Consider the following 16,552-nt stretch of genomic DNA (forward strand, 5'->3'; position numbering starts at 1 on the left):
GGGGGGGGGGTGTGCTCTGCGGGTTTTTCTTCATTAGGCGACCCAACAAAGTATAATTTATCATTCAAAAGTAAACAAAAATCCTACCTTAAAAAACTTTAAAAGTCCTTAAAATTTAAAATAAAATACATTAATATTGCCATGAATTGCACAGGCCCTACAATGTCCATAGATATTTAGCGATGAATATATAAAAATAGAGATATTTTATGTAATGGTGTTGGCAGATACCGTATATTTATTTTTGACATGCTCAGTTGCTCTATTTTTACATTTACAGTATATTACCCTTCTACCATCATCTAATATAATGCTCATTTAAGAGTAATGTTTAGCAAATATTAAAACAAATGCCCATTTTCATACTGTGCATTATGTTACGATGCCTAAATTCCCATTTTTTTCATTTAAAATGATGGATTTTAGTTTTTTAGTTTTTTTCCTGAGACAAAGTAGTATAGAATTTTAAATCAAATATAAAATATTGTAAAGCTTCACTAGACACGCAATATTTGATGTCAACTAAAAATATATACGCTTTCTCCCTGTCTATGTTTATACGCATTTGATTATTCGCATTTAGCATTGTTTATCCCATCAGTAAAGACCCAACATTTGAGAAACACACACCGTATTTAGGGAAAAGCTGCATTTTCTATGGGAAGCTCAGACAGGGACAGCAGCAAGGTGCAGAATGGAGATTTATTTTGTTTGTAACATTGCTCTGAGGTGTAATGAAAACATTTGGTTAAATGCCCACTGTCAGTTCACGGTTTAACTCGGCTGTAGGCGTACCAGCAGGTGGGCTCAGCACTGAATTGGCTTTCCACCATTGAAACTTTAGCAGTCAAAATGACAAATTGGGCCATAATTCAATATGGAACCAGCCATGACTAATGGTTGATTCTAGTAAACATCCATGGGATATAAAAAAAAACACATTCAGAAACAATTGCTTCAATTACTTAAATTACAACAAGGACAAAAATAATTATTCAATTCAAGAGCGAACTCATTACACAATTTCTAAACCGCCTCTTCAAAGGAAAAAAAAATGATCAACTGAAACTAATCAAATTGATAATTGAATATGATGTATTCAATCTGAGAATAAATGATCTGGTGTTTGAACAATGGCTCTGTTTGATGATGTTAAATCATGCAGACTATTTCATCGAGACATGCAACTCCTTTTTTGTGTGTGTTATCAAACTCTGTTCAGTGCAGTAAATTGACACTGGTTCTTAATTTTTTCTTCTGATGGACACTATTTTGAAGTTGTACTGTATGTGAGAGAGAGATCAATATTCCCATATGGAGACAATTTAGAGACACTCAAAATGGTGGAAAAACAGCACAATAATGCACTTCTTTTACAACTACAATGATATGATTAATTATGTGTCATTTTAATATTTAAAGGTCTAATATCTAAATTCCTGTAAACTTGTTTTTACTTGTTTGTATGCTGGGCTGTCCTCTCCACAGGGGGATAAAACACACACAGGCAAATGAAAAACACTATCTGTTGGCTCCTGCGGCAAACAGGGTCTTCTGGGAGAAAAAAAAAAAGTTTCAGAGCATTTATCATGAAGATTTCACACAGGCGCGCTGAGGTATGAAGTGCTAGCCTGCACATCTGCTCGCAATCTCTTTACTCATCCGCTTCTGACATGCAGTTTTTCACCCTCAGAGAAACACCTTTGCTTTGGAAGGGTGTTTTAAGAGGGTGTTTCTTTGTTCTATAGTCACTTTTGTCAATGAGGTCCATCAACTGTTTGGCCCATATTCTTCAAAATATCTTCTTTTGTGTTCAGTGGAAGACAGAAATTCATACAGGTTTGGAACAACTTGAGGGTGAGTAAATTATGAGTAGCCTAATGATTCATCTTTTGGTGAGCTATCCCTTAAAAACAAACTCTTAATCATCTTTACATAATCAGTAGGTCATTTAATTAGTCTAATAACAATGTACAACAAAATACATCACTGAGGAATTTTGATATGTTTTGACAGAGTTGGTCATTTTATTATATAACCTCAAACTTTTAAACACATTTTTCACACAGCAAATTTTGAAAATGTAGTTTATTCTATCCTCTCTTTTACATCATTGCAGTTTTCTATTGTTATAATGGATTTTGTTAGTATTATATTGAAAGTACTGGTGTTGGTAAATAAAAGAAGAAGGTATTTTACAAGTAGCAATGTGATCATTGCATGGTCAAATGTTTCCAAGACAGTTTTAATGTGACCTTCTGCTAGATGTAATAATAAACAACCCCAGGGACATACATGTAAAAGTGCCCAAAGTTGAAGAAACACCCAGCGACAAAAACAGCCTAAACTTCCCTAAGAAACTCTGCTCACAAGAAAGCACCACAAACAGCACTTACAATGAGCCACAACCTCCATTAAACTTTCCCTCCTCGGACAGCTTGATAACAGACCTCAGGTGAAATGAATAGACGCCTCTGCAGCTGCACCCTGCACTACATGCGCCTCTGAAAGTGCTGAATCACTTTGATGCAACAACATTTTCAGCTCGCAAACCAGGGCCCAATGCCATCCACAGCCAGCTCATCTGTCAGCAGCCTGTCTCTCTCACTCATCCCGAGCCTGCCCAATGAATGCTAACACGGCATTTAAAAAGAGATGCGCATGCCAGGGGACGTGTATCCAGGGTAAGCGAGAGCTAGCGTTGTAGCAGGAAATTGAGGTTATACATGAATGATGTGTTTGTATCTCTTCACCAGCAGCCCAATGAGCTTTGGGACGCTCCAGCACCGCAGGCCGCGGCTCCCCTGTATGTTTCTTAAAACATATTGTGATTATAAGCGGTTAGAGAACACGACCCCCGGTGGATTCATTTGCAAAATTCCAGGTAACAATTTGCTAATCCCCTCCCTCATCCATATTAATAACAATGCAGAGAACTAATCAAGGAGATTTAAATGTGCCGAGAGAACGGTGGCGGTGCAAGAGTGGATAGACTTCAGCAATTCTCAGCTTTATTTTGCAGTGTTTTGAAGCTTATAAAAACACAGATATAATCTTGGGGAGAGGGAGGATACTTGTTGAATCTGAAATGAAATCATCGTGCTTTTCTAGCCAAGCTATCTTTATCTTTTGCTTCTGGTTTTTATAGCAGGTTTGGGAAAGATTCTGAATTTAACCTTTGGCTCACTTTCGGTTTATTAACTGGAATGTAGAATTGGATTTCTTGAAAGGATGTTGAACTGTCGTTTGAATTCTAATGAGAGGAATTTACAATTCAAGGAAATTCAACACAGTTACTCAAGAGGTATGTCTTAACTTAAGACTTAATTCTCAATACTGTTCAATACTGTCAAACAAACACAAAGTTGTCTAAAAAAATCATATGTTGCATGCACTGAACACTACTGTTCAAAATTTGGGGTCAAGATTTTTTTATTTTTTTATTAATACTTTTATTCAGGATTAAGGATCAATAAATCGAATGAAATTGTAAGTAAATTTATAATGATACAAAATATTTCTATTTTAAATAAATACTCTTCTTTTGAACCCTCTATTAATCAAAGAATCTTGTATTAGTTATATAGTCAAAAATATGAATAAGCACAACTGTTTTCAACATGGCTTATAATAACAAATGTTTCTTGAGCAGCAAATCAGCATATGATTTCTGAAGGATCATGTGACACTGAAGACTGGAGTAATGATGCTGAAAATGTAGCTTTGCCATCGCAGAAATACATTTTAAAATATATTAAAACAGAAAACTTATTTAAAATTTGAATAGTATTTTACAATGTTATTGTTTTAATGTATTTTTGATTAAATAAATGGTGAGCACAAGATAATATGACATCAACATTTTTATTGTTAGTGTAACATGGGATTATGGGTAAAAACTTTACTTCCAGCAGATACATACATTTACTGTATTTTAATTCTACTTCCTTAGATTCAAATTCAAATTACAAATCTGCGTCCTGTTTGCTACCTCAATTCAAATTCAAGAACTGAATCCACATTTTCAAATCAATTCTAAACAGGAATCAGTGAATTCATGAATAGTCTCAGGTTGAGTGTGCAGCACAAAATTCATCATCAGTCGCAACATGAATTTATTTCCCACCACTCCAGCATATTTTTTTTAAAAGCAACACTTTAAAAATGCAGGATATCTCCACTTAACATTGCATTTATAGTCTCTGGAGAGTCCAAGCAAGAAAAACGTTTTGCCACTCCACTCTATTGAACCACATAGCTTCACTTTGCAAACAGCATTTTGTGTTTTAATTGAATTCATTTAATTGAATTTGAATTTTATATACAAACAACTCATTAGCATTAATTCTTTCTCAGTAAAACAAGACATATACTTAGGTGATGTAGTGCTTGAATGATTAAAATAAATGGCTCATATTCAGCACGTCTGGAATACTAAATCATTTAAGGACAATGTGAATGGCCATTAAAAAGAATGTACCAAAGAATATCATCAATTTCTTAGCGAGTAATTGTTGTTACATAAGGCACAGGACTTGAGCAAGTCATGAACGACCAATGAAGCAAATCTAGAACAAAAAAAAAAAAAAAAAATTATGCAATTTCATCACCTTTGTGTATTTCCCCTTACAATATGCAGTCGCATCCCTGCAGCCTTATATGTGAAGTACTTTGTGACAGTAGCTTCTAATCCCACTCTTGGCAGAAACTGATTTTCTAAAGAAGCATAATGAGACGTGCCACCATCTCTGATGCGTTCACCAGCAAAACCATCACAACGATCTCGGCAGGAACGTCACAGCCTTCGCCTGATCTGTCTTCAGATGGATGGTTTAATACGGCAGTCCAAAGAGCCCTGTGCCTTCGGCGTGAAGCTACATCAGAACGTGGGCACGAGGCCCCAAAGCCGTCATGCTAAACGCTAACCGCTTCTGAGGATGGGTTTGATGTGCTTAGAGCTCTGAACTGAGAGATTATACAGGGAATTTATTTCAACACCCTCCGAGACATTTTTTTTTACCTCTAGCATTGAAATGAGCACGGCTTCAAAACGAATCTCAACTAACACAAGGGGTGCTGGGTTTCTGAGACGAGTCATAAGTGAACACAAGTGAGCACTGCAAGCAATTTGTTCATCTTGTCACATTACCGGAAAACCGGTCGCATCGGCATATTATGTACACTACCTACCAATCGAACTTTCTCATTCTTGTTGTGAAAATGTCAAATCAATACTAGATTATATTTCTTCAGATCACACACCTCTTTGAATAGATTCAGCCTCAGGAGCCAATCAAAGACATCCATTTAATTTTTTGAACTAAAATATTATTTTTGTAAAGAAAGTGATATGCATACACATTTTAATGTCTAGACAACTCATTTAAAGTCTTTAAGCAGAGTCTCAAGGTATGAATGCTTCAATAATCATGGCAAAAGTAAATTCAGTCAAATTCAGCATTCAGACTTTTAGTAATTGCTAAATCAAGTACAGATCTTGATAAAAAAAAAAAAGAATAACAAAACAAAAAAAGTGTAAGACTGTAATACTAAAAGGTAAAGTTAGTAACAACCAGTGTTGTTATTGCTAATTAAAACAATGTTTTCATTCATTGAAATAAAATACAAATATTAGATAGCCAAAATGAAAATTATAAACGTTGTTTTGGCAACTAACTGAAATTAAAATGACTAAATCTAAAATAAAGCTAAATAGAAATATTTAAAAATAAAAATGACTAAAGCACAAAATTACTGATGGCATCTAGGTAGATGAACACTTACTTTAAAGCAAATAAAATGTGAAAAATTCATGATAAGCCTTTTTAGCAAACATTTGCATGGTCAAGTGCATAAAACGGTCATTATTTTCTCTGTCGATAATCGTACACAGCAATTTTGGTTACAAGTCACTTTTTGAGCATCAGACTATCCCACACCTTCAAATAAAATAAAAAAGTGACAGGTTAGACATTGCGCTTTGTACCTGGAATACTCTGTCTCCTAATGGCCAGAGCGCCATCTGGTGGCCTGGAGGGATTGGAGTGTTTCGTGTAGGGCCCTTCATCTGAAAAAACACAAACAAACCAAGACATTTGAAAACCACACACAATGGTTTTCATTAGCAAAGCCACGTTGTTTTTTCACATGCAAGCACAAAATCAAAGACACCAAAGAGAAGTGGCTTTCTTCACCAGAAAAGATAACGGCCACGTACACAGCTACTACAATGGCCATCACGCTCTCAAAAGACACATAGCCTTCAAAAACTATCATCTGAATCTGAGGCTGTCAGCTCTTCACGCACATACTCAAACTAAAAAAAAACACACAGACACTCTCAACAACATGTCGCACTCCCCTGCCAAACACACGTTGAGCAGAGAACAGAGACCTCCCATCTGTGATGTATGGTGAGTGCATCAGTGTGAGCAGCTCTAGCTGTGGCCATCCGATTGTGTGCTCTGATTTAGAGCCGTGGAATACTGAACAAAAGCAGTGGGAGTTCCGTCATAATGGAGCCCTTAAAGAACAGCAGGACGGCACACTGAGCACTGTTTACTTTCACTGCAGTGGCAAAGCACAGCGAGACTGGGCAGCAGATCACGCATATGTGGAGATGCACGTAGATGCCCAAGAGACCGTGTTGTGTGTGGATGGATATTTATACAGTGGGGAAAGGATAATAATTATGAACATACTGTATCCCATCATTTATGAACATAAGGGTGCTGCAGTGTGTTGGAATTACTAGTAGGGCTTGGTGAGGCATGCTATTACTCTTGCTGGGGTTAGAGATCTGAACAAACTTACTAAGCTAACCCTAAGTATTAATGCATTACATTTAGTATGGGGTTAAGCAGTATGTAGAAGTTAACATATTACACTGCTGATAGACATTACAGTTATTAACTCTTACCCTGCCATTGACAAGCTTTAAGGCAATCCATGTTTCATGCGGTAGGGGGCGCTGTTCTAAAATAGTAAAGCATCTATGGATCCGAAAATAAGCAAAGAAGAAGATCTGATCATCTGGGTAAACCAGGAGCGGATAGAAGTTGCTTATACACACAAGTAAGCTAATGTGATATACGAAAATCAAAACTGCCTAATGTTTCCCACATGTCGAACCCACAAAAAGGTACACGACTGTCCTAGCTTTGGGAGTGTTGATGGACTCGATTTACTCAATCTATGTTTTGATCATCGTTCTGAATCCGATCCGATCAAAAAAAAGAAAAGAATGAAAGCTAGAATAATTTATTTTTGTTTAAAAGCAGAGGCTCTGTTCTTTCTTTTGATACGTTCGCCGTTTACATATTCATAGAATATTCTGGTGGCTATGAATATGACCAAAAATGATTGCTCTGACTGGCAACGAGAATGCTGGCGGGGGAAAAAAGTTAAGCCTGATTATATCATTGGCTTTCTAGTACTATTAATGCACCATTGCATATTTTAATATGTCTTGACTTCAATATGAATATGGTAATTATATGCAGATGAAGTCTTGAATAATAATGTAAGGAACACACATTGTTAAAGTTGTTAATTATTAAATTACTTTGACTGGAGGCACAAAAAACTTGATCAGGACATCCCTATGCACAATTTAAATGTATTTAAATGGTATACAGAGCTACCTTTGAATGGAGAAACAGACTATATAAATGAGACATACGTATTATGATCCATGAGCTTTTTTGACAGTTTCACTAGAGATTAGAGCGAGCGTCTGATGGGCAATTTATTCTTGATCATCCGTCATGGTCAGTTTGACTTTACTGTGGTCAATGGGCTGAACACAAGAGAGCTCCAAATGAAAGCAAACATCCCACTCATGCCTCTTTCTGAACCAAAGGCAGAAGAAGCTCTGAATCAGCCTGTATTAAAAATACCCCCTCATTAATAAGTCATTTCATGGAAATGAGGGGAGGTCAAAATTAAGAGGAACCTTCTGAAGACCACAGGGGATGGGAAATAAGTCTTCTCCATTTTCTTCAGTCAGTTAACAGCAACTCCTGGGGCATTTCTGTGTCCAATCAAATGCACCACATTGTTCAATTAATGAATAGGCTCTTCACTAAAGCTAAAGTACTATGTGAAATTAAAGCATGAAAGAGTGCTTTTACTCATGGAGATGAAGCTGAAATTAGAAAAACACATTCCAGCTAAACAAACATGCAGAGAGGTCCAAAAGTCAGAGAGCACAATGGAAAAGTCAGGGATTCAAAACCAGAAAAAAGTAAAAAGAACATTGTCACAAAAAATGTGTGTGTGTGTGTGTGTGTGTATATATATATATGTGTATGTGTGTGTATGTATGTATGCATGAATGCCCAAGAATTTCCAAGAATATTGAATGAAAAAAATTAAAAATACAATAGCCTACATTAAATAACACTAAAATAAATATTTTTTTGATGATCAATCAATCAATGCTGTGGTGCTTATGAATTTAGACTCTAAACATTATGTACAGTATAAAATTAGTTTAGCACTTGATGACAGCAAAAGTATTCAACAGACAAAACTAGATTCCACAATTAAACATCCAATATCATCTGCTCAATGTTGACTGTTTTTAACAAAACATTTCCTATATCTACCAATTATATATCCCGTTCCTAAAAAACATTTTTTTTTTTTTTACCAGGGAATGTATATGCAGCAGCAGCAGTTTGTTTTTATTTCGACAAACAAGTCGATTTGACACTGGCATTTACATTGCCAATAAATCTGAAATGAATTTAAGATTCAATCGAGCTTACATACCCTCCATCCTCTAATACAATCTGCTGGGTAGTTCTTGCATAAAACAAGGGTCTATTGACTAGCACTGCTCGCCGACTATGACGACAACCCGACTGCTTGCATCTCCCCAGAGACCAGAGCAGACAGACTCATTTAAAATGCATAGAACTGTAAGCCCACAGTGTCTATGAACTAGCTGGTGTGTAGAGACGTCACTGTCAGCCTCCTCACAACTGTCAGATATTACTGATGCAAGTGATGATCAGACCAACAGAGAGGTCAGTAAATGTATTATTGGCACATCCAGGAATCAGATTTCTCTGAATTTACCACAGGTTCAGAGCTGAAAGCGTCATGGGATGAAGTTTACCTTTATCTTAAATCTGATCATCTGCTTCAAACACGCTTATAGCGCTATTTCGGAAAATCAACACGGGCGAGAGCGTGGGTGCAGATTTATTTGTTTTCATGAAGTGAAAAGCAAGAATAATCCATCAGCGTGATGCAAAATTCTCCTACACTTGAAAGTTTCAAAGCATTTCATGAACGTCTACTACGCAGACGTGTAAAACAGCATGTGGGTGTTTTTCATACAGTAGCCCAAGGCTTCGCTCCTTCGTCAGTTCATCAGTCGTTTAGAAGAGATGCTGCTGCTTTTATTCATTGTAAAATTATAATTGAAAAAAAAAAACAAGTTTGCAACATGGATTGGTTTAGCTACATGAATTTCAGAGTGTATTCACACTAGCACTTTTGCTGTAAAACAAGTCTGTGTCTGTGATGGTTTTTGATTTGTGCGAAAACATTTTAGAAATGTTATAAATTAGAAATGTTGCCTTGGCAATTAACTGAATTAATCTCAAAAAATAAAATATATGTAGACATATATATACACACACATACATATATACACAATTTATATATATCTATAGATAGAGCTATTCCTATTCCTATTCTATCTATCTATCTATCTATCTATCTATCTATCTATCTATCTATCTATCTATCTATCTATCTATCTATCTATCTATCTATCTATCTATCTATCTATCTATCTATCTATCTATCTATCTATCTATCTATCTATCTATAAACCAAAAACTAATAAAAATGACAAAAATCACATAAAATTACTAGGGATGCATGCTATATCGGCCACCATATCAGTATCATACTTATATTCCTTATGAATATAAGTTCATTTTTAATGCTATCGTTTATAAAGAAAATGTGGCCGAAAAATTAAAGCCGATAAATAATGGATTTTTCCTTCAGCTGAGACACTTCAGATGGGCACTGTTTGATTATAGTTTTGAATAGCTTGAAATATGATTGGAATCCCTTCAAAACAGGAAAATACAGTTAAATACATTTTCAGTGCAAGTCTGTCATATAGGTTACATAAAAATAATAATGAGAACATTATAATTGTGTGCTTGGGACATGGATTTTAATGGTGAGACTTTTGTTTTTATAACCAGGCCCTCAAAAATTATATAAAAACTTAAATTTTGATTTATGTCGTTTATCGGCTTTCAAATATAAAGAATTATCGGTTATCGTATCAACCAAAATTTGTATATCTGTGCATCCCTAAAAAAAAAAAAAAAAAAATTAAATTGAATTAAAAAGAAAACTGAAAATATAACATTTAAAATAAATTTAAAAAAGTAATAAATACTATAAATAGTATATATAATTTTTAAATAACACTGTTGCAGAGGCGGAGTTTAAGCGGACTAAATGAAATAAAGTCTAGCAAACATTACCAGGAAAAAGTCTGTAATTTCATGATAAGATTAGAGTTATGACATTTTGATAAATTAAAAAGAAGAAAGAAACGTCATAAACATGCATTTTAGTAAAAAAGGGTGAATTTTCAATTCATGCAAACTTTTAATAATTGGCTTTAGAAATTGTTGTTAGAAAACTGAATAAAATATTTGGTGGAATAAAACTCTGGTTCGGACCAAGAAATCCATCTAAATGTCACCGTCTTGTCAGTGTCTGGCACAAATTATTGAGACTGAGATACAAATCAATTTCAGTGTCAGCGAAATGTGTGGTGTTCAAAAGCCGTTGGATCTCAACGATTTTTTCCTGAATCTGGGTTACAGAAATGGAGAGAGACAAAATGAATGAGAGCGAGAGAGGCTCATCTTGGCATCTGAGCTGAAGGTGTGAATCAAAGTGGCTCTCACCTGTCTAGGTTACACCATCACACAAAACACAGCCCTCCTAATTAAAGTCTCAGTGCTTGTGATGTGCAGATCACACACACACACACACACACACACACAAAGAACTAAGGTGGTACAGGAAACAAGATGCATGTGCAATAAGGAACTGAATGTAGATCACCGGGAATGCAAGCCTTTGTAACCTTCCTATTTGACAAAACACATATCAGATGCAGATGACAGATATTTGTACAGTTATACACATATCCAGCGAGTCACAGTTGGAACAATTATGCAAATTAAGTTAATTCAATTTGCACATTCCTACTAAACAAACATACAGAAGGGTCCAAAAAGCTAGAGACCACAATGAAACATCTGGGAATCCAAATCTAATAAAAAGAAGAACAAAAAGTAAAAAAAAAAAAAAAAAAGTACAGTGCTTATTCAGAATTTGTAATAATTGTAATAAGATTTATTTATAAAAAACCCACCAAAACCAATAGTTTATTTAATATTAAATACATGCTGTGATGCCTAAGTAAGTTGAGGCATCTCAATATTATGCACATTATGAAACACTATACAATACGGTTTAATTTGTTAACATTAACCAACAGTGCACAATACTTCTAAAGCATTTATGAAATCTTAGTAGATATTAATTTCAACCTTTGCTAATACATTGTTAAGATCAAAAGTTGTATATGTTAACAGTTAATGAACTGTGAACTAATACAAACTTTTTTATGACCTAACATTAACAAAGGGTATGCTGTAAGAATATGCTGTTCATTGTTAGTTCATGTTAGATATTGCATTAACTAATAATCATGTGATATTACTGTAAAGTGTTTCTTAGGTTTTTATATGACACCTTTCTACAAACTCAAGGTCAGACTCAGAGGCTATAAAGCCTACTGAAAAAAACAATGTACAAAAGAGCAGCGACAAAACTATTGTGCTATTACTTTTCTAAGATTAGACTTTTCAAATCAGATTATATGGGCAGAAAAAGCAGAACCATGAACCACTCAGAACTCCATTTCATCCACAAATGACACCTTACCTTCATGACACTGACTTTTCATAGGTAAGCACCACTCACATTTTAAAGTCTAGCTTCTTTTGTTATAGACAGATACACAGCATGACAGACCAGGGCCAGATGTGCGAAGTCTTGTGAGGAACCAATCAAACATCACAAAAGCTCAGCTAGCCAACCAATCAGCTTATTCAGCCACGCATCTTGGATCCTTCATATTTTATTATGCAGATGACATCCAGGCCTGACTGGATAGCTTGAATGACTGAATATGCATTCGTCTATGATTCAGACCTTCAGAAAAAAATGATGAAGGCAGATTTTTTTTTTTCCTCGGATTAAAAAAAGTAGCTTGCAAGAGAACACAATTTCCACATTTAACGTGCCATTTTCACACCAAAACTTCATCCCTATTCTGACAGATTTGACAGTTTAGAGAAAACAAAGCCGCACAGCAGGATATTAATTAACCGTATTAGCCAAAGCCTATTTTCAGCATCCAATCGCTCATTCTCCCAGTGTCACCATCCCCGGTGGTACTCACCGACGTCACCGCGGAAACCTCTGCTGACACCACAAAGAAATGCCATAGGGTAAATGTGCTCTACAACACCCAGGGCTCGTCTGAAATCCAAGACTAGCAGTGCCAGAGATCTTCAACCTCCACAGCTGTCCAGCATCTGTTTTCTGCATAGTTCAGCCCTGGATCCCAGCACGTGGAAATGTCCACACAAAACTGCTTATACGCACACACATACGAGCTTGAGGAAGCAAGATGTTGTTCGGATGAGTGCACCGGTAGGTTCTGAGGCAGTGGGTGTATTAAAAGTGCTGATGATGGCCCAACATTTCACTTTTTCCTTCTCTATTCTAAACAAAACCCCAGGGCATTTATGCACTCTAGATTAAAGACGCCGCAAACCAAAAGTCGTACCATTAGAAAAGTTCTTAAGAGATCAACAAGTCAGCTTGCTTCTTTCCACCGCCGACGGTCCAGGTTGGTTGATGACGCATCCTGCGAGTGCATCCCTCGATACAGGTGGCGAAATGAATAAATGAATAAAAACCCTGGGTCTCAAGGCGCCAAGCATTAGCACAGACCGAGGTGAGTCGAGAATTTTCGATCTTACAGCACTAGGAAAATGGAAATGAGAGGGTACGTTTGTGCATGGCAGAGAGAGAGAGAGAGAGAGAGAGACACCGATAATGGGACAAGATGAGAGACGCAAGCAAAGCGGCCGTCACGCTGTCAGGTCACAGCATGCTCGCTCATGCATACCAGTACATTCATTTGGAGAGTTGGAGGACATGAAAGCAAGATATAGGAACACTTCCTAAAAGCTTCCTAAAAGATCTGGAACTTCTGCAAATTGCAGGCTTGACAGGCTTTCTTTTTTCCGAGAAAACCCTGCTAGCAGACTAAATAATTTGCAACACAAATGGCAACAAGCGTACGAATGCGAGCACGAATGCACGATGGCCTTAAAAATATAACCCGACATTGCTATTGTGATAGGAACAAATAATAAAAAAAGATATTTTCAACTGTCCTCAATAAGAACTACAGTACTTTTGCACAAAACGACTTCATAAAGTGTGCGCTACCTCAGGGGAGAGCGAAGAAATGGCTCTATTATTTTTAGCTGTGATCTCAGTCTGTGTAAAGTGGGATGACATAAAGTGCACCCATCCCGTTTCAAAGACTGGAACTACATCATACATAAAGAGAGCAACAATCCCAGCATCCTCCTGGGCATTGTGGAGGAGTGTCGGCCTGTATTCACCTCTAAGTGGAGAGGCGGGACAACCTGGGATTAAAAGTCCTGAAGCAGTCAGTTCATGTCACGCTCAACCACTGGTGGGTCAGATGAGGAACTATAGTCGGGATGAGGGAGGCATCAAGGATAAGATAGATAAGAAGGAATGAGAGAGCAAAGCATTTAGATCTTCTGAAAGGGTCTAAATGAGACTCTCAGACTCATAACCAGTTCACTGACCATCTGATGCATTTTGCTGTGGCAAAAATGGCTAGAATTTTCTCAAACTAGTCTATAACGAAAAAAAAAAAAAAACTTCTTAGAGTCTGTGATAGAAATATTTGATGTAAAGGGTATTTTCAACATTAAATGTACAGAGAAATGCAGACTAAGGATGCTCAGGTCAAAGGCTATATACTTACACAAAAAGTGCTTAACACAGTAGAACTAACATTTGATAATGTTTGTATCATTACAAACCAATCACCAGAACAAATCACAGTGAAGAAGACTTGATTTGATTTAAATGTACATGTATCTTTCTATTCAGGAGACTTACTTGGTTGTTGTGGCCAGTGATCTCCCGGCCATCAATAAAACTTCATTTCTACAAAGAGCAACTTGGGAGTCGTGTCAGGTATGTGCTGCGCAGCTGAGAAATAGATTCCACACTCAAAAGACAACAGCAGAACATCTATGTGTGATTCATTGAGGTAGTGGTAGTAGCTTCTTGACGGGACGTCGTCACCTAACTTCAGGGAAGTATTGTATAGTATGTATTCATGGAATTACCTCGAGATACTGTGGTTATTTTTAACAACTGCAATTTGTTTAAATTGTCTGTGGTGAAGAATTCAGATTATAGGTTGTAAAAAATGATTGTGATTTTAACGGTCAAAGACTGTAAAAATGCTACAGTGAAAAACTGTTAATTGGTTAAGAGAAAGTTTCCTTACTATATACGGTAAACAACTGTGATAGATCTAATGGTACATTTAATGCAATTTTACTGTAAAATACCATTAAATTTACAGTTTTTGGAAGTGAAAAAGAAAAAGTCATAGAATAATTTACAGTGAAAAAACGTAAATTGACATTCCCACAATTCCCTGCGTGACACTTCTCATTTGATGTATTTTTGTTGAAATAACTATGTTTCGTCATAGTTTTTTCTAATCAGTTATGTACATTAGGGTTTTAGGTTACATTTAATGTTGTTAAATTAATGCTTATTGCATTTCTAAAATTTCACATGTGTTACCATGATGGTGTTTAGTGTTTGTATGAATAACTGTGCAGCTTCTATATATTAGTATTAACTTTCTTATGACAGAGCTGCTTATGATGATCTTTAATTCATCATGTGACTTATCTCCACTGTGATTGGTGGTTGTCAGTGTATTACTATGGTACAAAACAGAATACTGGTAAATACTTCAATAGGATAGTAAATTAACTTTATATCACATAATTAAATACGGTTTATTACTGTAAATTTAAGTAAAGTCTGTAAAATCAAACATTTTGCAACCGTATTTTGTACGGTAATTTTCTGGCAACCACAGCTGCCGGTATTTTACCGTAAATGTAACAGATTTTTTTTACAGTGAAGATCTTCCACCACAAGTCTTCTTGGACTTCTTTTATAGCAATACCATCAGCTTATTAAGAGTAAGAGATCCAGTTCAGTAAGACAAAGTTGACTCGTTTTAAAGACACAAACTCTGAAAACTTTCGCGCACACGACAAAGTTGTCACAATGATCCCCATTCACATGGATCCGCAAAAGTGACTAAAAACGTTAAATTATGCATGCCAGGCCAGTAGTTGGCGATGCCACTTTGTAAAGAAACACATAATGCGCATGACGTCACCGTTTTGACAAATTCACATTTTTGTAGTTAACATGGAGACGATAATGGTATCGTTTTCAAAAACTTGCACTTGTTTTCAAAAGTTTGCGTTTACGCATGAAAAATCGTCCGTTTTTAGTTGAAAACTGTGTTGTGTAAACGCCCCCTAAAACAAAATGTGACAAAGTTGAATTATCAACATCACATGATCCTTCAGAAAATAATTCTAATGTGCTGATTTGGTGCTCAAGAAACATTTGTTATTATTATCATCATCATCATCAATGTTAAAAACAGTTGTGCTGCTTAATATTTTTGTGTAAACCATGATATGTTTTTTCAGGATTTGATGATGAATAGAAAGTTCAAAAGAACCACATTTGTAATAGAAATATTTTGTAACTGTTACAGAGAAGGCTCCCGTACCGCCTCCTCTGCACCACCGGAGGGATCCGTCTCCGGAATATTAACCATTCCCCTCCGAACTCAGATTGCCATCATGCCTCTTACCTAGGACTGATTGCGCAACACACCTGCAGCTCATTTACACACACACATAAAAGCCACTTCCACACACACATCAGTGCGAAGTCTTGATTTGCCCTGGCTATCACTACTGAGCGTTATTCCTTGTGTTTGCTTTCTGGATTTCTGACCTTGGACTGTTCTTCCCGTTTCCTGATTGTTACTCTGCCTGGCCTGACTCGGATTGTGTATTGGACTCTGATGATTGCTGCCTGCCCTGACCTCTGCCTGTTTCTCGGATGTTCTCTGTGTTTTCTCCATTGCCCTGTTTGCTGTTACTGACCCTGCCTGTACGACTATTCTTAATAAAGCTGCAAATGGATCCCTCTGAGTCTGGTGCTTCGTTACAGTAACATTATAAATGTCTTTACTGTCACATTTATTGCATGAATAAAAATAAAAATATCTATCAAAAATAAATCTTACTGTCCAGTATGT

The 16,552-nt window shown here is 36.3% G+C and overlaps 1 protein-coding gene across 8 annotated transcripts in view; it reads right to left on the reverse strand.

Moving 5' to 3' along the window:
* The window catches only part of grip1 (glutamate receptor interacting protein 1), a 240,579-nt gene that overhangs the window by 66,778 nt on the left and 157,249 nt on the right, over positions 1-16,552 (reverse strand). For all 8 annotated transcript variants that reach the window (XM_081364006.1, XM_081364004.1, XM_081364005.1 and 5 more), the window contains exon 2: positions 5,987-6,067. In XM_081364006.1, the coding sequence (XP_081220132.1) occupies positions 5,987-6,067 (81 nt within the window). The remainder of the gene's footprint in view (positions 1-5,986; positions 6,068-16,552) is intronic.

This window comes from Scardinius erythrophthalmus (genome assembly GCF_964197995.2).
Source record: "Scardinius erythrophthalmus genome assembly, chromosome: 4".
Lineage (NCBI taxonomy): Eukaryota > Metazoa > Chordata > Actinopteri > Cypriniformes > Leuciscidae > Scardinius > Scardinius erythrophthalmus.